Source organism: Macrobrachium nipponense, chromosome 16, assembly GCF_015104395.2.
Source record: "Macrobrachium nipponense isolate FS-2020 chromosome 16, ASM1510439v2, whole genome shotgun sequence".
Classification (NCBI taxonomy): Eukaryota; Metazoa; Arthropoda; class Malacostraca; order Decapoda; family Palaemonidae; genus Macrobrachium; species Macrobrachium nipponense.
The window spans coordinates 1,437,176-1,461,748 of NC_087209.1; the positions used below are offsets into that span (position 1 = coordinate 1,437,176).

The 24,573-nt window shown below is 36.8% G+C and overlaps 2 protein-coding genes across 5 annotated transcripts in view; both read left to right on the top strand.

The window, feature by feature from the left end:
- Nucleotides 1-11,298, top strand: part of LOC135195505 (calcium homeostasis endoplasmic reticulum protein-like) — a gene marked incomplete in the record, with an annotated part of 85,830 nt that extends 74,532 nt beyond the window's left edge. Inside the window, 6 exon segments of the mRNA XM_064221730.1 lie at nt 6,388-6,513; nt 7,197-7,455; nt 8,236-8,418; nt 8,679-8,804; nt 9,323-9,508; nt 10,260-11,298. Coding sequence (XP_064077800.1) covers nt 6,388-6,513; nt 7,197-7,455; nt 8,236-8,418; nt 8,679-8,804; nt 9,323-9,508; nt 10,260-10,539 — 1,160 coding nt within the window.
- Nucleotides 11,299-18,071: 6,773 nt separating this feature from the next.
- Nucleotides 18,072-24,573, top strand: part of LOC135195506 (spermatid perinuclear RNA-binding protein-like) — a 76,173-nt gene continuing 69,671 nt past the window's right edge. Inside the window, exon 1 of one of the 4 annotated variants that reach the window (XM_064221731.1) lies at nt 18,072-18,384. In XM_064221731.1, the coding sequence (XP_064077801.1) occupies nt 18,348-18,384 (37 nt within the window). In that variant the 5' untranslated portion in view covers nt 18,072-18,347. The remainder of the gene's footprint in view (nt 18,385-24,573) is intronic. The other 3 variants (XM_064221734.1, XM_064221733.1, XM_064221735.1) reach the window with 3 other exon arrangements.

Consider the following 24,573-nt stretch of genomic DNA (forward strand, 5'->3'; position numbering starts at 1 on the left):
TGCCCAAGTTTTAATTAACAACAGGTATTCCAACCTGGACATCGAAAAAGCTATTCGCAGAAACATCGATAAGTGGTATCGGCAGGAGCCTCGCCCCGCTGCCCTTGAAGACGTCACTCTCTTTTACAAGGGAGTATTTCACAAGAAATACAAAGAGGACGAACGAGCCCTTCGTAACATCATCGAAAGGAACGTCTCCCCCACGGACCCTGCGAATAAAGTGAAATTGATCATTTACTACAAAAGCAAGAAGACCAGTGGCCTGATTATGAAAAACATTCCAGCCCCCGTGATGCAGGACCCTCTCAAGAAAACTAACGTTGTCTACCAATACAAATGCCCTGTCCGGGAATGCCCCGGCACCTACTTTGGTATGACAACGATGCAATTTTCCGAGAGGATATCCTGCCATGCTCAGGAAGGCGCCATCCATAACCATGCAAAAAATGTCCACAATACCAGGATAACTTGGAAGGACATTATTCCTAATATCGGTATTATCGATAAGGCGGCAGACCACCGTTGCCTCTTCCTCTTGGAGGCCCTAAATATCGGGAAGGAGAGACCCAGCCTCAACACCACTCAAGAGACTTCACTCCTCCCGACGGTGGCGCGTAGGGCGCCGCCCGCCGGCACCATAGAGCCAATCAAACGGACCAATCAGGTGCCCCTGCCCAATACTAAGCTCCCAGTCTCCAGCATCTGCACGCGAAGAGCAGTGCGAGCTTCCACCTCTGCAAGACGGCTTGACTCAGGGACTTAATCCTCTGTTCAGCCAATGAAAATGCAGCGCTCATCAGACAGAGCACCTGGGACACAATAAATACTGCCGAACAACCCCATTCCAATCAGTTCACGCTCACCTTTCCTTGAAAATGAACCGATGATACGGTTGGAAACGTTGGAATTCCGTTGCGCCCTTAGACTAAGATTTGTTAACCATTTTTGTTATATCAATAAATTAGTATTTTCAGAAAACATTTCTTTAACCAAGATATGAACATCGGCCAGCTATTAGCAAATATCAGCCCTGATGAGAAGAGAATAATAAGAAGAATTGAAAAGACCATATATAAAATCAATTCCACTGATGCTGCCATCATCTTTAACAAAACATATTATTGTTATTATTATTATTTTTTTAAAATTTTTTTTAAATTTTTTTTTTTTTTTTTTTTGCTCTATCACAGTCCTCCAATTCGACTGGGTGGTATTTATAGTGTGGGGTTCCGGGTTGCATCCTGCCTCCTTAGGAGTCCATCACTTTTCTTACTATGTGCGCCGTTTCTATGATCACACCCTTTTGCATGAGTCCTGGAGCTACTTCAGCCTCTAGTTTTTCTAGATTCCTTTTCAGGGATCTTGGGATCGTGCGTAGTGCTCCTATGATTATGGGTACGATTTCCCCTGGCATATCCCATATCCTTCTTATTTCTATTTTCAGATCTTGATACTTATCCATTTTTTCCCTCTCTTTCTCTTCAACTCTGGTGTCCCATGGTATTGCGACATCAATGAGTGATACTTTCTTCTTGACTTTGTCAATCAACGTCACGTCTGGTCTGTTTGCACGTATCCGTTCTGATACCATAGTCCCAGAGGATCTTTGCGTGATCGTTTTCTATCACTCCCTCAGGTTGGTACTCGTACCACTTATTACTGCAAGGTAGCTGATGTTTCTTGCACAGGCTCCAGTGGAGGGCTTTTGCCACTGAATCATGCCTCTTTTTGTACTGGTTCTGTGCAAGTGCCGGGCATTCGCTTGCTATGTGGTTTATGGTTTCATTTTTCGTATTGCACTTCCTACATATAGGAGAGGTGTTATTTCCGTCTATCGTTCTTTGAACATATCTGGTTCTTAGGGCCTGATCTTGTGCCGCTGTTATCATTCCTTCAGTTTCCTTCTTTAGCTCTCCCCTCTGTAGCCATTGCCATGTGACATTGCTGGCTAGTTCTTTAGTCTGTCTCACGTATTGTCCATGCATTGGTTTGTTGTGCCAGTCCTCTGTTCTGTCTGTCATTCTCCTGTCTCTGTATATTTCTGGGTCTTCGTCTACTTTTATTAGTCCTTCTTCCCATGCACTCTTTAGCCACTCGTCTTCACTGGTTTTCAGATATTGGCCCAGTGCTCTGTTCTCAATGTTGACGCAGTCCTCTATACTTAGTAGTCCTCTCCCTCCTTCCTTTCGTGTTATGTATAGTTTGTCCGTATTTGCTCTTGGGTGTAGTGCTTTGTGTATTGTCATATGTTTCCTGGTTTTCTGGTCTATGCTGCGAAGTTCTGCCTTCGTCCATTCCACTATTCCTGCGCTGTATCTGATTACTGGCACTGCCCATGTGTTTATGGCTTTTATCATATTTCCGGCGTTGAGTTTTGACTTGAGTATCGCCTTGAGTCTCTGCATATATTCTTTCCTGATCGTGTCCTTCATCTCTTGGTGTTTTATATCCCCTCCTTCCATTATTCCCAGGTATTTGTATCCTGTCTCATCTATGTGTTTGATGTTGCTCCCATCTGGTAGCTTTATCCCTTCAGTTCTCGTTACTTTGCCTTTTTGTATGTTGACTAAGGCGCATTTTTCTATTCCAAACTCCATCTTGATGTCCCCAGATACAATCCTTATTATTATTATTATTATTATTATTATTATTATTATTATTATTATTATTATTATTATTATTATTATTATTATTATTATTACTACTACTACAGTTTTACCAGAGATCTTTACAGCTTTATAATTGGCTAGTCTTTGGACTACTAACCTATGATGTAATCCTAAGATATACATAACACTGCTCTCCACGGTTATCTCCCAATATATGTATAGTTATAAGTTCTAAAATTAATGTAAAAAGTTTACGTTAAAGAGAATAAAGACCTATGATATGATTAGATGAATTTATGATTAGATGCAATTTTTGTGGGGTGTATTAGTAATGATAAACGAACACAAAAATATATTAAATTTATATTTACATTTAACTTGTAGTCAAAAGCAAAAAATGTATTGAATTTTTATATTTTATTTTTCTTTAAAAGCAATAGAAAATAAGTTTTTGAGGTAAAGAGAAAGAATATTAAAAAGACTAGAAAATAAGGAAAAACCAAAGAAAATTTGTGTACACTTGCAGTAGGGAGATGGAGATTAACTATGTATTGGTACTTATACTTGTAAACATGATTAAACTAAAACTTAGAAATATTTGCAAGAGAAATGACGCATCACAGAAGAGACATAAAATTTAATTGTTACAAAAAGGATAGGAAATTATTGGAAACAAAAGAAGAGGATTACAATCTTAGTGAGAACAATTTCTAAATTATTGCATACCATACTCAATGAAAAGCAGTTTTGTCTTGATGTTTTTTTAATAAACTAAAATTATAGTTATTGTAATGTACAGTGACTCAGTGCTTGTAAACTTTCATCTGCTGCTGCACTGGTTTCTATTCCCAAGTAATTTAGTAACTTCTGAGGAGGAAACCACATTTTCCTTAATATTTGAGAATGGCCATCTGTGCTCTAGATGTGAAATGATAATCAGTCAAAACTGAAATGGACATGAAATCAGGATCTACCATAGGAGGAATCATGAGGAAGGCTGTGCTTTGTATCTGGCTGGTGTGAAGTGTAAGGTGGACACAGTCAATCGGAGTACGTGAATTTAACTACTATGATGTATTTACGTACCTTGGATTTTGTTGTGTGAAAACAATACCTTGTATGTCTGTTAGAGAGAGAAGCTCTGATGCCCAGATCTATCTCAAGGGGCTTTCATGTAGATCCTACCCAGATTCAGTACTTTTAATGTGTCTTGCCACTCGGCCTAACAAATATCTCTCGTATCATGGAATGGGTGACAAAAATTGAAGTATAGTATCCTTCAACAAACCATGCATGCACAGTACCAGCTAGATTACTTTCTCGTTCTTTAAATGGACTAAAGCATCTTGGGCAATTCATGGCACACAAAACGGCTAATCATACAATGGATTTTTATGGGCAAACTTATTTTTTTTATTGTTTTAAAAACTATTGCTTCTCTGTTAAATTACTTTTATTCTGAGAGACTGAGGACTCTTAGGTAGAATAAATTAAGGTTTTATCAAATTTAAGTAGGATGTTGCCAAGCACATTGTACCATGCATGTGAGGCAGAATTTCCATGTTATTGTAGCTAAATTTAACATGATAAATTTATTCTCTTAATATTTTTTTATTTTGTCAAAATAGTCAGTAATAATTAATAATTATTTCTGAGTCAAAAAATGTAAAAAAAACCTTATTTTGTCTTGTATCATTCTAAAAACACGTGTCTTTACATTCATGTCTCATTTTGAATAATATATGTAGCGGAAACTGTTATTACGTAATTTGTTGTTTAGGATATAAAAGGAAATGTTAAAGTGTTATTTATATACTAATAGGAGAATTAAGCTTTATTCAAATATAATTAGTCTTTGATTATAATAGTGATGTAAGGTAATAAATTGCCATGTCATGAAGGAACCACTTTGATATACCCCAGTTATCCCATATTTGCAATGACAAGGGTTATGTCGCAGTTTATTTTTTATGCATGACCCCGATTCTGTGTCTAGCCTTTTTTGTGTGGTTTTTGTTTAACACTTTTTCATTAAGTGATACTTTATTTTTGGAAAGAGCTGTTATAACCTTTTTCTTTATGACAGCATAATACAGTCTGTTGTTACTATAAGAGTTTGTCATTGGAAATTTATATTTCTGAGTGCTAGTAGCAATATGTCATTTATTATTTTCATTAGTACAAGATTACTGTTAGTACAAGGACTATACTTTATCTACCTGCACCAATATTATCCATCTCACAAAATAATCTTCAGAATACAGTTGTTAATTTGTATGTGATCCACAGTCATTTATGTATTTTATAATTGAGTATAAATCAGTAGTACAAATGAGATGATGGAAAAAAATTAAAATTTGACAATGTATTTAAAGGGTGAGAATGGAATCCGAATTTACAAAAAATACATACAGTACACTATATTACGTGCACATACAGTGCACTATATTACATGCACATACAGTGCAACTGTAGTTATTTTAACTTTACATGTATGTTCATACAGTAATACAGTATTTTTGGCTTATGGTAACAATTTCTTGTTTTTTGGCTATGTTAGGAAAGCGTTTTCTTGCAGGTTGTTGTAATGCCATAGATATATCTAGAGAAACCAATTTCTCCCCCAAAAATCTATGTATATATGTTGAAAGACCTCTTGATTTGCTAAAAACAAAAATTTTCAACAGTTGGCCTCAAAATGTTCTCCAATTTTGCATTCTGTGTTTGTTCACGGTCTGAATTATGCTTGTCTGTAATAGTGTTCTAAAAATAGGGTAATTTCCAAGCCAATTGCACTAATATTCTGAAGTTTTTATTGTAGCACATCAACTTAAACACATTAGAGGTCTTTCCTTTCTGGCAAGTAGTAAAGGCTCTATATGGAGCCTGGACTTGTATATTTTGAAGATATAAATTTAACATCAATTCCACATAGTGCCTAACTTAGACCTACCATTCATTAGAGAGATTTATCTAAGATTGCATGACATCTACAATGGCAGTAAAGAAAAATTAATTGTAATCTTTTAGCTGATAATTAGAGGTCTGACAAGTTGAGGTGTTGCTGTATTTTCTGTAATCAGAGAATATTTATTTTTTTAACACTTTGGGTATCAAAATTTTATATGTACATATATGAAATTCCGGATAAGTCAGTGATGTAGGTGACCCTTTGACACAATTCTCCCTCACTATCTATTGTTCTTTGTATGTATTAGGTTGTGTACCATTTCCCTTTAGATTTTGCTCTCCTTTTGCATGTGTTGTGTGTCAGTAATCATCATACATATTCAGTTTTAGCAGATCAGTAGGTGGTGGTATGTTTCAGGCAGATTAGTATTTTGTCTCTGGAGGCGCAGAAGTTCCATTCTGATATAACTGCTTGTGTAGTTGTATTGTTTGTATTTACTCTGGTGCCATTATTCCTAGTTTACACCTTTTAGCTGGAGGCATTTGGCTTTTTGTATGCCATTGGAAATCTTATAGCAGAACATTTTTACAGTTAAGCAGATGCATTTTTGCTTGTAACAGGACTTGGTTTATATTCACACCAAATAGTTTTTATATCCATTGTAAATGCTGTAAAGCTTAGAGCTTTGTATTGCAAGTAGCATATTAAAGTTTATTGACACTTTACAAATGTTGTACCAGGTTATTGGGGTATTTTGTAAATTTTTCATCAAGGCTGAATTGTATTGTTACTAAAATTTAAAGATCAAGGATAAAAGTGAATTTAATCAAGTTATCTTCTTTTCTAATGTAGCCTTTTCCTTTTCAGCTGCAGCACAAGGAAACAACTTTGGAGGTGCCCCTCCTCAACCTCAGTTCCCTCCACCTCCCTCTGGAGGCCCTCCCATACCATCAGGTCTTGATTTTAACCAGCCACCTCCGGGATTCCCTCCAGGTAATATGTTTGTCAATAAATTTGTGTAATCGACTTAGTCATTAGCCCATGTCCCGTGATTTGTTTATTTTTCTAATGGGTTAAAGAATTCTCTAATCAAGAAATTTGTTGGCTCTTTGTATTTGATTGTGGGTTAGATTCGTGAATGCTAGAATGAAAGATATACGTACAAGGAAGGTTATAATAGCCCTCATTAATTTGTATTCACTCTTATTTTTAGTTAGTTTTGTTATTATTTGTTCAAGGTTGTGGTGTACATATTACAAAAGCTGGTAATTTTGATACTACTGTACTATTATCTGAATAGTTATAATTATACAATAACGCCTTTCTGAACATAACCATGAAAAAACTCTGAAATAAAGTAGTGTAGCTGTCAGTTTTAATGAAAAGTTTGAAACAGTGGCAAGAAGTTGCTAAACATACTCAGCATTTAAGTTATGTAAGACCAGAATGATGCTGGAAAAACTGTTAGGCTGGGTGCCTGCTGTAATGATCTTTTGTCTCTTGAGGTATCATGTTATTTTACATAGCATTGCATTTACATTGAAGTGCAGTATGATATTTTTATGTACATTTTTTTGCACCAGACCTTTTGATATTACTGTTGATTCATGTGGAAGCTCTCCAGTTGCTTCATTCATTTCTCATAATGTTACCATTGCATTTGTCATATTTTCCAGGTCTCCCATTAGTTGATTTCAGCAAGCCACCTCCTGGCTTTGCTGTTGAAGAACAGAAGGAAAATTTAGTCCCAACTGTTCCATACTACGAACTTCCAGCTGGACTTATGGCACCTCTTGTAAAAATAGAAAATCACAAATATCGGCCTCTTGATCCAGCTCAGTTGAGGCTTCCCCCACCTACTCCACCAAGTGAACGATTGCTAAGAGCAGTAGAGAATTTTTATGCTCCCCCTTCACATGAAAAACCTAGGAATAGGTTAGTGCTACCAGATTTTGATATGTTGGAAAACATTTGAGCTCTCTGTACTTTGCCCTGCACAGTATTGTGGTTATATGTGATAGTGTTGAACTTTGTAAATTCACATATATTCAGATACTGTATTTGGTGGCATGTATGACCTCCCAAATTGCAGAAAGTAATATAACCATTTTTTTTTTTTTTTGTAACAAGTAAGCATTTAATGCTGTTGAGACATATAGCTAGAGCATGGCTGGGCAAAACAGGTATATACGATAGCAGGAAAAATCTTTTTGATAATTATTTTAATATAATTTATAGGAGAAACCAAAAGCAGCTTAGGAACTTCAGAAAATGTATTATGTACTTAAATTTGCAAACAAATGAAAGCAAATAATAAAATTGTAGGTAAATATAAGAAATTGTTCAGAAGTTACATATTAGAAGACTTTCAGGAAGTTTAATAAATAAAGTTGTAATCTGATAACTTTATACAAAATTGATGTGAAAGTTCTCACTCTCTCTTACTTTGTCAGGGCTCTTATGCCTTAAGTCCAGGTAGTATTTATTTTTTATTATTTTAATTCGTGTCATTTAAACTCAAGTTTGCCATTTGAGTTTTTTGTAAGTTGGTTACTTATTGTAATTAGCAAGTTATAACTGCATACTGTAGTCATTTGATGGTGATAATGTGGTAGTGTAGCAGTTTGTTATTCTTGGCCTATCAGACACCGAGAACAATGTCACAAGATTATCTGTATTATTCATTCTTTTCTTTCCTTACATTTTTATTTTTAGTGAAGGATGGGAACAGTTGGGCCTTTATGATTACTATAAAGACAAAAGTCAGTCTGTCAAAAGAAAAGAAATGGAAATAACAGAAGGAATACGGGAGAAGTCTCGATCCCCATCACCGGTTGTGATTGAGCCTCCTCCAGAAGAAGAGGAGAAACCATCTGACCAGCCAATTAGAAGATATAGGTAAATCTTCCAGTTTTCCTCACATTTCAGCCTTTTTTTCTTGAAATATGGTAATATAAGAATGCTCTAGTTACAATTGCCTTAGAACCAAAGGAACAGCCCTTCTTTCTCATAAGTTTAGATGAATGAACTTCAGAGAAAATTATAAATGTTATCCTTTCGCATTTTATAATGTGTCAGCTTTAAAGTAATAAATAATTTACCCAAGGTTCAAAGGTGTACTACTTTGAAAATCAGTTATAAACCATTGTAACTTTCAGGTCGGTAAGCCCAGAGGCTATTGAAGAAAAAGTCATGACTCGTTCCCGCTCCCGTTCTCCTAGTCACAGTCCACCACACGTAAGACGAATGCCTAAACCACGATCTCGATCTCGGTCCCTTTCTAGGTTAGTATGAGTGTACTGCTGTAAGGAGTTCCTCCAGGTATTCCAAATAACTCTGAAAAATACTACATCATTCATCCATTTTGAATCTCATTCTAAGGCCTGTTGACTTATCAGGTAGTTTTCCACTCAAGGGACTTTTGTCATAATTTTTTTTTAGGTTGGAGTTAGTTTCTTCTGCCATCAGCAGGTCTACAGTATACATGTAATTTCTATTGATGGAACCATCTAGGTACTATACAGTTTACTGTAATCAAGTAATATGCTCCATTTTCTCACATGCCTCAAAGTTCTGACTCAACCTCAACACATTGCAAAAGAAGACACTTTTTAATGAACTCTTGTAAAAAAAAAAAATCATAAAATGTTAGTTAATACTTATTTGAGATAATGTTTGTATATTGCTTATTAATAATAAGTCCCTTAGGAAGTTGACTTTGTAGTGTAATGTGCTTGCTTCATTTTTATAGCATTATTTTTTATTCTAACATTATTGAATCAGAAATTTTGAAATTTTCCAGAACACCACCTCCAAGATCCCGACACAGATCCCGGACGCCTTCACCACGCAGAAGTCGTTCACGCTCCGAGTCTCCTAGGCGTTCCGAGTCTCGTTCAAGATCGCGATCAAGATCACCAAAATCATCTCCAACCAAAGTACCATTTACAAGATCACGTTCACGAAGCCCATCGCCACCTTCTTTCATGTAAGTCTGTTTTGCGTTTTTGTGTTCCTGTGAAAGTATTGCAGAGACAGTTATCCTACCATAAACTAAAGCAGTGGTCTTATTATCAGTGAGAATAAATTACATTGAATATTATCTTAATATTTTTCCTCATGCAACAATGTATGATGATTTAATGACACAAAATAGAAAAATTTAGAGTTGAAAGCAAATTATTTTTATCATATGTCCATCATGAAACATTTCAAGAACTGGTGATTCATGATGGTAATGTAGAAGTTACATTTGTGTACTACTGTAATTAATGACAGACCATTTTTTTGACACAAATAATGAATCAAAGCCATATCAGAAGTGGCTAGGCAGTCCCCGGTTATCAGCAGTGCTTCTGTTCCTGACGGCATGACGATAATAGAAAATCGGTGATAATAGCGCTGATCCCCGGGTATCGGCTCAGATCCTTGGTTATTGGCACCGATAACGGGGATCGGCACATATTGGCACCAAAAATTCAGTTATTGCCAGACAAGCGCCATAAAATCAGATTGTCGATAACCGGTTACTGCCTTATTGTTTAATAATAAAGCCAAAGCCATTATTTTTAGTTGCATGCTATAGTATGTGACCATAAATGTCATTTTTTCAAAAAATGCTCTTACCTGTTGATTTTTTTTTTTTTCAATTTATTGATATGCTAGTTATTTGGGATATTCATATTGTATGACTTCAGAATTATTTTTATTTCTTTTGTTTATCTATTTTTTTGTATCAGGGGTGGAGGAGCTTTTCCCAAGTTAGACCAACGGTTGGATGAGAATAATAAAGGTCACCAGATGTTGCGAAAGATGGGATGGGGCGGTTCAGGCCTTGGTGTCAAAGAACAAGGCATCAGTGACCCTGTATCAGCTGCAGAGATCCGTGACACACCGCAGGAGAGGTTCCGAGGGCTAGGTGTCCCCAGTGTTCAAAGTGACCCTTATGAAGCTTTCAGAAAGAACAAAGGACAAGCATTTATTAATAGGATGAAAGCAAGGGCAGAGGAAAAGTATTAGAACACTATTTTTTATTTTGCGAAAATTTTTATACGATAGAGACAATTATGGCATAAAGATGAGAGCTTCTTGTATCAGATAGGAATGTGGGTTCCATGGTGTCTAAATTCTAAATGTTTGTGGTAGACAAAACTATTGTTACTTATGTATACTATCTCAAATGGTGTAGAATGTTTGTGTTGACATTTGTTTATTGCGAGCACTGTATACCAAAGGGAGTGTACTTTTCACTAGAGAAGAAACATGGTGATTGAAATTGATGCAGAGACAACAGAATCTGTTTGAATACATTGACTGAGGACTGATGTAAAAATTTGTGGTTATGCATACACTAAATATATGCCATAGAATATTTTTTATGGTATGTACGTGTTACATACAATAAATAACTCTAAAGTCCCATATGTATGTACATACACTACATAGTACAGTATGTTACTTTGTGATTTTTGTTATATACTTGGTATAGAATATATGAAATAATGTACAATACTAGATAAATAGATTGATTGCGCTATATTAAATGTAAGTACATGTTATCTAAGTATGTTCCTGATTTTGTGTTTTATTTTGCTCCAGTGCAACAATCTTACCTCATGATTGCAGGAAAGCTACAACATCTAAAGCCCATATGAGAGTTACTACAGTATCATGATATCAGATGGAATGTAAATGTTTCAGAGATGGTATTTGTACTTCAGTGTCTTGAATTCTTTGCTTTGCCTTGGATATATATGTATATATATTTTTTAACAGCTATATGTGTTTCAATCTCTTATTCTTTTCACAGCTGATCACTCAGTACCTTTTCCTTCCTGATACAGTTAACATTTTGGTAGAATCCAGGAAATGAAATCTGTTGCCCTTTGTACAACATCATTCCACCATCATTGCTCTCTTACACTGCATACTGCGCCCACTTCCTCATGTATACCTTTGTTGTCACTTTTTCATGATCGTTTATTACTTTGAAAGGAGCACTGAGAGGGCAGCAGCACAAAAACAGAATTAAAAATGTGTTGTCTTAAATTTTGTAATTGTCAATATCACCTTTTTTATACATCCAGGGTCCTCCCCATTTCAGTTTCTTTGTAGACTTTCGTCATTGTGCCCCTTTATCCTTTTTCCTGAAGGACATTGATCCTGTGAACTTTATCACCACTCATCTAATTTGTATTTGATATAGAAATTCTGGAGACGGATTGGCGTAGAAAAGGTCTCTTTAACTTGGCTCTCCTTTTACATTTCTCCCCAGTGTATTGCCTTTGGAGTTCAACCATCCTTGATGTTTTTGAGATGGCATATTCAGTTGGGTCTGTTACTACCTATTTGGATATATAGTAAATGGAGTTGGTATTTACCAAATGCATGAACATCATTTTTTCATTCTGGTACAGCTGCATGGTAAGGATCCCTCATAAAGCAACAGCAATGGAAGTCATGAAGTCTTGAGGTGGTGTGCATAGAATAATACTCCCTAAAATGAATGTCAGGTTTTGCATCATGAGAAGTTTAGTGGAGAGGTAAACCGCTGAGGAACTTGCTGAACAGGAAGTTTAAAATTGCTCTGACCTGCTTTAGAATTGAGCACACTAGATTAACTGAAGATTATATGTATGCATTATCCAGTGTCCCTTGTTGATTAGGGCATGCTGTTATGAATATGGCACACATATATAAGGAGGTACTATTTAGATTTTAAGAATATTTCAGAAATTTTAAATTATTGTAGATGTAGGTAGACATTTGTATCTACAAGACACTAAGATCTTTAATGAAATATAAATCTACAAATTGTATTTATTCTCTGGCAGTGAATAACCTTTTAATCTTCTTGTTGTCCTTCAAAAGAAACTAAATAAAAAATGTGTGGAATATCTAAGGTAGGTTCCAGCACTTGATTCAATGGCCTAAACCTTATAATAATCAGTTAGATCTTGCCTTGGTGTACAATATGAGAGGGTTCAGTGAAGTGGTTGCTGATATGGAAGGAGACCAGGACAACTATTTAGTCCTGCTGAAGCAACCGAGCATCCCTATCCACAGACTGTTTGCCACGTTGGTGACTTCCTCAGGATATTTGTAAAAAAACCATATGAATTGAAGGATATTGACTTCCAGTTACTATAACTGGGAAAAAATGTTGTGCTGAATTAAACCTGTACCACAGGTAAGACCTAACATTTTGATATTATAAATGATAGTAGAAGACGAGGAAAATATCAAATATTGCCAGCCAGTTTAAAATTGTTGCAAAGGATAATGCAAACTGACATTCAAAAATCAGCAGCTCTCACCTTTTTGTTTAACATACATTAGTGGTCTTACCCATGCAAATCTGTGTCTTATAACCCAACCCCATGGCTGCTGAGCAACATGTGCTCTCAAAGATATTACATACTAGTGTTTGTTCAGATTTCATCCTAAGATGTATGTATAGCAAGTGTTGGTGACAAATCCCAAAAGTAAATTGTATTGTAAAATACAAGTTTGGCATCTCAATACTTGACCAGTGATCACTTCCAAGTACCACAATTGCAGAAGGCTTGTACAAGAGAGTCTGTGACAAGGAGGTACCGTATGCCATCTTTCATGTTGATGTTCATTCTCGCATTAATTATTCATTTTTCTTGTAAAGTCATAGAATGTTTCATTGTCTATGCCTTGATATTTCTTTTAATGTAGAGAAAAGTTAACTGGTGTTTTTAATGAGATATGAGAATTTTTTTTTTTTCAGTTTTACATAATTATTCATGACATTAGCCTCCTTGAAGTGTCTGTTTTCAAGATCACGACTAAAAGCAGTTCAGCCTACCTCGTAGGATACGTTTACTTCTAACCTTAACACTTCTCCCACTGGGATTTGATCTAGATTGTCAAATGTATATTTTTTCCTAGATATATCTTCAGTATATCAAGATTGTCATCTGGGAGTAATTTGTTATATTAAATAGTTTGGAATTTCGGTGCTCATCAATTTCTCTTCCTGGACTTCGAAGCGAGTCCTTTGGCCTTAAAGGTAAGTTGGAAAGGAGGGATGAGAGAGAGCTAATGCAAGAAGAATTTGTAGAATGCTACCACCATTAGAACTGCCCTCATGTGATCTAAGTTGATACCATTTGGTAAGATGAACGTATGCTGATTTGTCTGTGTATAATATCTACCTTAGTAGTTTTCATCCAGGTAAGTGAGGATTTCTCAACAGAAATGTTAAGTTATGTACAAATTCGATCAAATCTTTGTGATTACTTAGAAAATTTGACATCAATAATGTACGTAGCCTACATATAGTTTATAGTGATTTTTTTTTACAATTATGCCAGGTTTTTAATGTGTATAGCATAATTCCTAGCTTTTTAGCATACAGTTTTTCAGCATGAAAAAATCTCTATGATATTTTTGCTTCTTTTAATATGTCCTTTTAATATCTGTTAATGATTGCATGGTGTATTATATATATATATTATATATATCTATATATATATATATATATATATATATACATTTAAGTTACAAATGTCCTTTAATATCCAGTTCGCTCTACCTCGGAATTAATATAATTTTATATATATTAACCGAAGAGGAATTTTTTAGTTGATAATGATTTCGTCCTCTCTTCGAACCATCGCACATAGAAATCAGGACTTAGTCGTTCGGTATGGTATATCCTGACGAAGTTCCTTTTTTACAAGGAATTTGGTCTTTATTTTCCATATAGCTTTTCTGCTTGGGGATCTACCCTAGTTTCCTCATCCTAATAATGTTATTAATATTCACCCGCGAAGCAGAGACATGCATTAAGTCTTTTACTGACATTAGCTTTGAATCATGTGTATATTCTTCTTGGCACAATTTGACAGACTGGTGGACACCTTGAGCTTCTCCCGATCCAACTTTTATATATATACTGTAGTTACCCACTAACTTCTATGTTTTTGTCAGCAAATTCATTCTATTCTGCCTCTGCTATATATCGGTTTTATTGGTTATCCCAGGAACTGAACTTGTTCGCCAAGAATCGATAGTCAAAACTCTCTTGGACTCAGGTATCAGAATGTTCACGGGCCGGGTGTTAACAAAATTTTTTCATTTTCGACATTTAAAAAAAAAAATGTTGCTTTCCAATTAATGAATAACCGTTGGGGGTGAGGCCCATCAGTGCCCTGTAAGCATGACTTGGTTCTTTGTAGCGTTCGGCCCCTAGTTGCAACCCCTTTCGTTCCTTTTACTGTACATCCTTTCACATTCTCTTCCATCTTTCTTCCAACCCTCTCCTAACAAGTGATTCATAGTCACCTGCGAATTTCCTCCTGTTACACCTCTCAAACCTTTTGCTGTCAATTTCCGTTTCAGCGTTGAATGACCCCGTAGGTCCCAATGCTTGGCCTAAATTCTATTCATGAACATTTTTTTTTTTTTTAATTCCGGGAGACTTTATAAGTTCTTTACAACAAAATAGCATCACACGTAATAGTATCAGTGATAACAGCATTCCTGGTTAGATCGATTGCTAATCAATAAATCTTTAGTACAAACAACATGACAGAAGACCTGTCAAATACCATTCATCAATAGGTCTTCTCCCGTACCAGTACAAACATGGTCTAGCAGTTGGTAAAATTCCACCTTACAATATTATTTTCCAAATTGTATTGCTCTTTAAACCCGGTGTCATTCATTGTAACGAAGCACGTTCCTGTTATTAAACCAACTTTTAATTTTTTTTTTTTTATAGAAGTAATCAGTTATTTTCGTTAGTTCTATCTTTAGTCCGTCGGGGAGCATGGAAATGGATTGCTTCCCACCTCCCTCCTAAAGTATCCTACAGGTAGAAAGAAGTTTCTTCTTCTTCTATTTCACGCAAGCCCCGTGCTTTCGTAAATTTTAATGTATCAGCTGCTGTATACTTGTTCTGTGTAACTAGCTGGCTTTGTTATCCCTGGAATGGTTTTTTTTTTTTTATGACTGTCTACTGAGTTACTTACCACTGATTCTATAGCTTTATTATCGGATACTGTTGCCCATTTGGTTTTATTTATAGTACACAATTTATCCAGGTGTCTCCGCTCATCTATAGCGCTCGCAGAACCACCAGTATCAAATTAACAGTTAATTTATGAGAGTTATTTGATCACACAGCAAATTCCACGTTAGCTATGTGATCCTCCATATCATAGTATCAGACAATGCACTGGAGAAATCGTAGTACATCTCTAATCAACTTGTAGATTGCAGATAGTAACTATTTCTCTCAATCATATCTTTTATACCACATCCTGTTCTACCTCAATGTATTGACAATCATGATCTTAGGTTTATATTTTCCAATCTTCTTAATATCAGTTCCCTGAACATTACCGCCAATCTTATTCGTAGCCTGGTCTGGAATACGTTTATTGTAAAATTGAAAATAACATGCCCTTGTTTCGTCGACCTATTTAGTATCTATCAATAATAAAGATATCGTGTAAGGCATTTGCAACATCACCTTTCCTGATCAACAGATTCTTTCTTTTAACTTTGTCAGCATAGGTAATCTTCTCAGGTTGAAGATTCTCAAGTTTCATAGCCCATCTCGCACATCGGCAACCGGGCCGAAGTGCAGACACAACACTCCTGTCGTCAAGTGCGATGGACAGCTGATCCTGCAATTCAGCAATTTTGGCTTGTTGACTCTCGAATTTCTTGTCAAGCTTCTTGTATTCATCTTGAAGAATTTCACAATCATTTCGCCATTTTCAGACACTCTCATACCAGTTTGGGCATAGCCACTTCAATTTCGTAGTGTTCTTTTTTGCTTACTTCACCAAGATGCACACATTTGGTACCTACCAATCACCACGTTCTCACCCAATCTGTTTTTCTTGTTCGCCACTATCATCTTCCTAGCAAGAGGGACAGGTCACCATAATGCCTAGGTAACCCTGTTAACTGGGGTATAATAGAATTGAAAACAGCTTCGCTTGTAATTTCAGTTTCACTCGGAACTATAAACACGTCTGATCCTCTCGCTCTTAAGTGATAAAAACCCAGCCTCTTAGAAAATATAAATGATTTATTCTAAGCAGATGAGCTGCCAGAAAAAAAAAACTTTGTCGCCTTTTATACATTTTAATGAGTAAAAAAGTAGCAAGTTTACTTGTTTGGTTTTATGTACAACCCTCCACAGGGATGATTCCCTCTCTGGCGGGCCCTTGTATGTACGTTTTCAAAGTTGCTTCTTAAATTTTATATAATTGTTTAGTATTTTCTCGTAAGCATCATAGCTCCTGCAGAATAGGAGAGTCTTCAGTGTTTTATTTAAATTTGCTTTCTTCTTGTACGATCTTTATTTCAGGCGGTATTTTGTTGTATATAGTCTTGGTACATTTTTACAAATCGCGGGGGTGCGTGGGAAACTAGGTGGAATGTGATTGTTTAGCAGTTGCGCACAATACATAGATAAGAGTCTAGCCTTTGCTTTTCGTATCATTGCTCACCCCTCCCCCGTCCCCCAAAAGGAGATATAAAGAAAACTAAGTCAAGGGAGCATTGAAAAATGCTAACAAGAAGCAGGCTACATGAATTAATAGTACTACCATTAAAGCATGCTTAACAGGCAACTGGTCAGAGAGGACCGAGATTATGAGAGTGAAATGCAAATATACAGACAACAAAATGTTTTGTGTATGAGAGAGTAGAACAAGAGGGAGCTTTGTGGTCGGCGTTGATGAACTGCAGAAACACTGAGGGGAATGACAAATCCTTGAGGGATGGCGTTAGAGATAGAGAGAGGGGATAGTAATATTACTATGAGAGAAACAGACAAGTCAGAAAAAAGCTTTAAACGGGTTTATTTAAATTTAAGCTGCAACTTTCCACAAAGCAAATATGATGATTAAAAGTAGGGTCGGTTTATGTAGTTTAAGCCGGACATGTGCCAAACCATGCAGGCCCTTACTGTCAGAACAGTAATGTTACATGAGCAAAAAAAAAAAAAAAAAAAAAAAATTGATTGGCGTGAACCTCTGGTCTCTTTTAACCCAGAAAAAGACGAAAGACAGCTCATATTATATAGACCTTCGTTCATTTGTTTATGTGTTTGGTTTTGTATAGTATAGTACGGCCCTCCACAGGGATAATTCCCTCTCTGGCGGGACCTTGTATACGTTTTCTAAAGTTGCTTCTTATATATATATATATATATGTTATATAATTGTCTTTTAGTATTTTATCATCAGTATCGTAACTCCTGCAGAATGGAAGAGTCTTTAGTTCTTTTTTAAATGTGCTGTCTTCTTTTATGATCTTCACTTCAGGCGGTATTTTGTTGTATCTACCTACAGTCTTGGTGGGTAATGTATACAAGTTTAAAAGAAAGTTATTCAAGGAAGTTATAAACCTCAACCGACTACAGGACTAAGTGAGGGCCATTTGTGAAGAATCACAAAATTAAGACAGATGAAAACGAAAGTAGGTAAATCATGTCGGTGCAATTTGGGAAAGAAGTGATTCAAGAAAATTACGACCTCAACCGGCAGGTGGACTAAGTGGGAACCAGTTAAGGAGACTCCCGAAATTAAGCGTTGTAGGTAGATGAGAATAGTGATACTCAATGTTCACCAGAAGGCGTTTTGAATGATGAAATGAGCTGAGAATAACCCTCGAGGAACATTTATAGCAGAAACCGCGACCCATCAATCCCGACCTCTCATTCCCTGCCGTGGAATATTCGCCTCCTGTGGCAAAGCCTGTCGTGAGCGCCCTCTGTTGTAGCGTCTCGCAGGACGAATTATCCCAAACGTAAATAAGAAAATCGAGACCGCACCATGGAGGGTAACGGGTATTATCCAGAAAATGACCAAGGTAAGTTGGCGTCACGTGTTTTCATGGCTTCGGTTTGTGCCTGAGGAGAGTACTTCGGGAGATCGGCCGTCAATTGGGCCCATTGGCCTCCAGTGTCTCGTCTTCAGGAGTCGCCGATTTGGCGGTGAAAGATTTGGATTTTGGGTCGGTTTTTCTCGTTAGTCAGAATCCTCATGAACATTTTGGGGCAATGGAGTATGACCTCGACGCAATTCTTGAGCGAAATAAGCGCTGGCTAGGGTACTTTGTGTCCACTTGTCAAAATTCGGTTTGTGGGTGTTCTGTGCCGCACCGGTAGGAAGGAGGCCTTGGCTGGGTCTTCTTCCTTCGGGTCTGCGGTCGTGGACCTATGCTATAGGAAGCTTATTCCTCAGGTATCAAGGTAGCCTAAATGATTTTTCGCACTTTTATTTTTGATTTAAGACCTAGATGTCTTTGGTTATACCAAGCCTGCTCTGTCATTTGTCATTCTTTCTCCTGATAGCCCAGGAAGGTTTGTCATTGTCCCTTTATGCTAAGATTAATTCACATTAGCTTATTGTTTCTTGGAGTTCATCAAGTTTCTGACATTTTCCATAAGTAAATGACCTATCCTAACCTAGGGCCCGGATTACTTACCCAGGTGCATTATAGGGGGAAGCACCGCAGCAGAGCCATCGTCATCGCGTAGCTCAACCTTATTCACTCTATATTTAATTGGGTAGATCTATATTACTATTCTGTGGCGACCTAGACTATGGCAGTTGCGGTTTTTCTATGCAGTTTAACCTCCTGAACAAGAATTTTAAGTAATAGGGCAAAAAACCGCATGGTACAGGGGTGGACCATGTACGATCAGCGTGAACAACCCCAAAAAAAGTATATTATAACGCGTCCTGACATCGGAGATGGGCATCAGTCGCGACTTGTTGTTGGTGAGAAACGGAGCTAAAGACCTCTACTCCGGTGTCAGGACGCGTTATAATGTACTTTTCTTGGGGTTGTACACATTGATCGTACATGGTCCACCCCTGTACCATGCGGTTTTTTACCCTATTTATTCGGACAACTGCAATTAACCCCCAGGGGCCAGTACTAAACACAGCGAAAATCATTGGACGCCCCAATCCCTAGTGGATGTCGTATCTGCGGTTACGTTCCTTGCAGTCCGTGCGGAAGTTTTCTTTAGAATTACTTTTAATTGGTGAAACAAGAATACAATTACATCTTGAAGGATACCATTCAAAAGATTGAAGTTTATCAACATACTGTGATATATGAAAGCACCATATGAACTAAAATAAGCATGTGATGCTCTTCATAAAATATGTTTTCAAGGCAGTTTTGAAATCCAATATGGTGGCAACCGCGTGAGGAATCATTCGTAACCACAGCCAAGCCACCATCTTTCCCAGCCTTCCCAGCACTCAATTGAACAATGTTAGCATATATATGTAACGTTTATTGATTTTACTCAAGATTGCAGTTGTAATCAGCACAATAAAACAACATTTTGTTGCCTATATTAGTGAAAATATGAAAATTCTTATTCCCGGGGTCATAGTTTAAACTGAAATTCATTTTTACCTTGTAATCGGTGGTTTTTATCCTTACTGCCATCACGACTGAAACTCCACAGTGCTTATTTGATTGTAATTATATACATGTTTTTGATCTTAATTCACTCCAAATTGCACTTGAACTGTGTTGCTGTTCCTGGTTCCTAAGTGCTCACTCCATAAACACAGTTACGGGCAGCACACGAGTACACATTTTATGAGGTGCAAACCTTATTTCCCTTAATTGTTTACTTTACTCATTATTTAGTTTAACTTTACTTTGTTACTTCAAAATGTTTATTTAATTCATGTCTATTATCCCTCTTTTGCAACCAAATTAACCCCGAAAAATTACAGATATTTCTGAAGTACATACGAGCAGATGACGGCAAAATGACTCATCGTTGCTAATCAAGTGGAGCTTAACACATACGCCGATCCATTTACAAACTGTTTTCATGAATTCCAGTTGTCATAGTAATGCAATAATGATAAAATTGCTCTAATATGTATATATACTACAAATAGATACGCTAATTTCGCTTATTTCCCCGGTTTTGTGTAAGTCTCATACCCAGTTTGGAGGGTAAACCCATACCAACTGGCAACACTGATAAACAATTGAAGAGCGTGAAGAACACTGTAGGTACCGTTCACAAGCAAAACTGTTGATATTTGAGTCATGAATATAGTTACTTTTTCAGCAACAAATATTTTCAAATTAATAATCATGAATATGTAAAAAAATTTATGGAATTCATGACCTTATACTGCCGTTTAACTATTTATTTAAATAATTATCTGTTGCACGCTTCTTCTACCAAGAATCGTAGTTTCCTTAAAAATGTAGTAGTGGGAAGTCATTGTTTACGATGTTCATGAAGAAAGTGCCCCAGCGTCTTATGTGTGCAAGTGGTGTGCGGATTTAGCACCTGGAATGGGAAGTTTATTGACACAAGCGACTCCGCAAACATCGAGATGACATCAATCTTCGAAATATTCATAGTTGTAAGTAAAAATTTTGAAAGCGTCATGGAAGTAGTGCGCACTGGTAGGGCCAGACTTTTCATTACCCTCTGTTTAATCTTAAAATATGGCCTTAATTTCTAACTTTGGAGAAAATACCTACTTCGAAAGAAGAGTAGAGGTCTTGAGCTCCTGCTCTCACCACCAACAACTCATGACTGATGACCATCTCTGGTGTCGGGACGTGTTAAAGTACTTTTTTTGGAGGGTGGCTTCAAATGCGGTAGAAAGTGGCTTGGTTAGTCCAGTCGGTTTTTATCCTATCACTATCAAAAGGCAAATGTAAAGGAGACGACCGCATCAAGATAAAGTTTATTAATGTGCATTCATGGTTAAACCAAAAAGAAAGGCTGTAGCTTATGTAATGTTGTACAGTTGAGATAATCAGAGAATTCCACAGATTTTGAGAAATTTACTGTCCTTGGGTTATTTTCTTGCGTCCATCCTTGAGTTGGAAGCTCTGTGGGGCACTGTGTATATGTAGTACCAGACCCTCAGGGATGAGCATCAGTACATAAATAAAGTAAGAAAAATTAAATTTTTAATCACTGTAAACTTCTCAAATAATCTCGCCTGGACTATATAATATTCACCTTTTTATATTTTAAAATGAAAATTCCTATCAACAGATAATACCTTTGGGCCATTTCCTTTACATTGATCCATTGAATAGGATTAATGTCCTTGTATTTCACTCCTTTTGTCCCTGTGTGCGCTCCCCCACCCAGAAGCCCAGTTTTTTCCACTGTGGTCCCCCAAATTGTAGGATATACAAGTATTCATCCACAAACAAAATGAATATCAGAAGCATTCAGAGTAAACATTAAAATAGGAAAATTATATTTTCAAGTTCAAAATGCAAAAAGGGTTAAAGTAAAATAATACCATTGGTCCTATTTCAGTAAACATAGATTATAATATGTTTTTACCCTAGTCTTGTCCTTGTCAGGATTATTGCAAACCAAGATTAATACCAGCTCATTGAGGGACTTCTATTCATAATCATCCTTTGGAATAAATAGCCTGCCAGGCCTACCCAATGTGTTTTTTTATTATACTATAATGTTTTGCTAACATTTCAGTATCACCAGGGGTGAATGATGGTTATTATTTGTCTTTTCCATCTTGAAATTAAAAAGGAGAGACAAGTAAAAATAATATAGGTGGTGCAAGAATAGATTACTGTACACGAGCAGCAACAATAAATGGATACTTACATCATAATGTAATCTGTCAGACCTAGTTCACTGTAAATTAGCATAGTCTATACACCATTTTTCCTTTTAAGTGACCCTAAACCTTACATATCCTAATTTGCTGATGTTGGTCATGTCACATTAAATATTTTGTTGAAGTGTGAATAAAGAGCCAAACTTCCAGATGTTAGGCTAGGCTGCCAGCCTTCATTATCAAATCCCAGTAAGACTAGATTAATATATTAGTCTGATGACATTTTCAAACTAATATAATGAATTTTTACTATTATTGTTACAATATCACTGTTCTTTCATTGATTGTATAAAGGTATTCCCTTGAATAAAGACGTTTATAAATGCATATGGTTAAACTTCATGGAAAGTAATATGTAGTATATTTTGACATTGTTTTCCTATTAAATTTTTTGTAAATTTTTTTCTTTCTATTTAGGTTATAGTTATCTTATTTATATGTAAAAGGTTGATTATAACTGTTTAAGAATTTTCTGGTATAAATTATTGAGCTTGTACATCTTGAAAAAAAATTGCAAAAGCTCCTCTGTCCTATACCCATATGCTGCATGTTCCTTGCACATTCCAAGCACCCTCCAAACAAGAAGCATCCTACTTCTATTGGAAGACAATGAAACATGTTCCAATTGTTCCTAATCATTCTTAAGGAAAAAGCATACAATGACCATCGATTCACCCTTCATCAAGTTTGATTTTTTGGTTGGCCAGAAATGAGAGGATCATGTATTTATTCATAGGGAAACAAAAAGCAGAACCTTGTATATAGGTTCATTCCTGAGTGAAAGCTGGAATCAGTCATTGAAACTTTGTAAGAAGGTGGTTGATTGGAGGCAGGCAGGTGAATGGGTAAGATGGTGGTTGGTTGGATGTTGGCTGGTAAATGAGCCAGGGTTGGATTTGGAGGGAAGCCTCCTCACCATCCATAAACCAACACTTTTTCTGTGGTCATGGTCAAGTTAAGGCATCATCTCTTGACTATCAGTGCAGTTAAAGCTTCTGTAGTTGTTTTTTTTCTCTCTCTCTAACTATATGTACGATGCTTGTTGTCTATGTTGGTGTTTTCCTGTAAAAGTATGTTTGCTGGTGCCTTTCACTGTGTATGAGGTTCTGCAAGAACAGAGAAAAGCCAAAGACATTCACCATTGTCTTCTGGGTGTGTACAGTGTTCCCCCCGCATTCGCGGGGGATGCGTACCAGACCCCCCCGTGAATAGTTAGAATCCGCGAATGTTTGGAACCCCTATAAAAGCGCTAAAAACAGCCTATTTTGTTAGTTAAAACTTAAGAAAAACCACTAAAAATTTTCATACTTGGTTTTTTTAATAGTTTTATCACAAAAAGTGCATTTTATGATGAAATTGATCACAAAAACCAGGAATTTATGGATATTTCTCATAGAACAATACCGCGAATGCGCGAATTTTCCGCGAATAATGCGGGGAAACGTTCCCGAGAGAAATCCGTGAATCCGGAGAACGTGAATACGGGGGGTCCACTGTATTCTTCACCATTTACGTACACGACCGAAACTTTTAGGTTTTTTCCAGCTGGGCTCCTTTTCCTCTAGCTCTTGAACCCTTTCTGATTGTTCTCTACTCGGTCTGGGGTTGTACGTGCATGAAAATTGTCAACAGTAGGCACTCTCCTACAGTGCTAACTTGATGCACTCTGGAGATAAGACATCATTCCAACTGCTGTGACTCAGGTTGGTTGTGGTGTTTTGGACCAGGTCCATTCCTTCATTGTCTGGTACTATCAGGAAGACAGACCTCTCTGCAACCGTGACATAGACCCTTAGGTTATTCCTCATGGAAGGACCAGAAGTTTTCCTAGACCTTTTGGGCCACCCTCTCGAGCTCTGGCTCAAAGGGTGGGCAAATTGATAAAGAAGATAGGGAACTTCAGCTCATAAGAGGTGACTCAGTTGCCCTCCCCTGGAAGAGATGGTAATTCCGTTATCTGAACCAATTAGTTTATAATTGACCCAGACATCAGCTGCCAGCCAACTTCTGCTCCATGTCCGTTAAGCTCAAGTGATGTCCTTCTCTTCTTAGTGTCTTTGCCATGCCCTTTTCCCAAATTTTATCGTTGAAATTGGTAAACCTGTGATGCGGGGTTCATTGATTTTTTTTTTCTCATTGTCAAGGTTTTTTCCCAACTTAAAACTTCTCCCTTGCAAGGCAGGTATATTGCTTTCTTCATTGTTCTGTACCCTTCCATGGGAGTATAGTTCACATCTGCAGGGATATCTACACATTTGGTCTCATTTGTTAGCCCAGCCGATATTTTGTGTGCTTGTTTAGGTGAGCACTTCATTATCCGTACACTTTAGAGGCGTGTTTGTTGAATGGCATTACAACATACTGACTGGTTTTAGTGCATTCAAGTGAGAGTGGT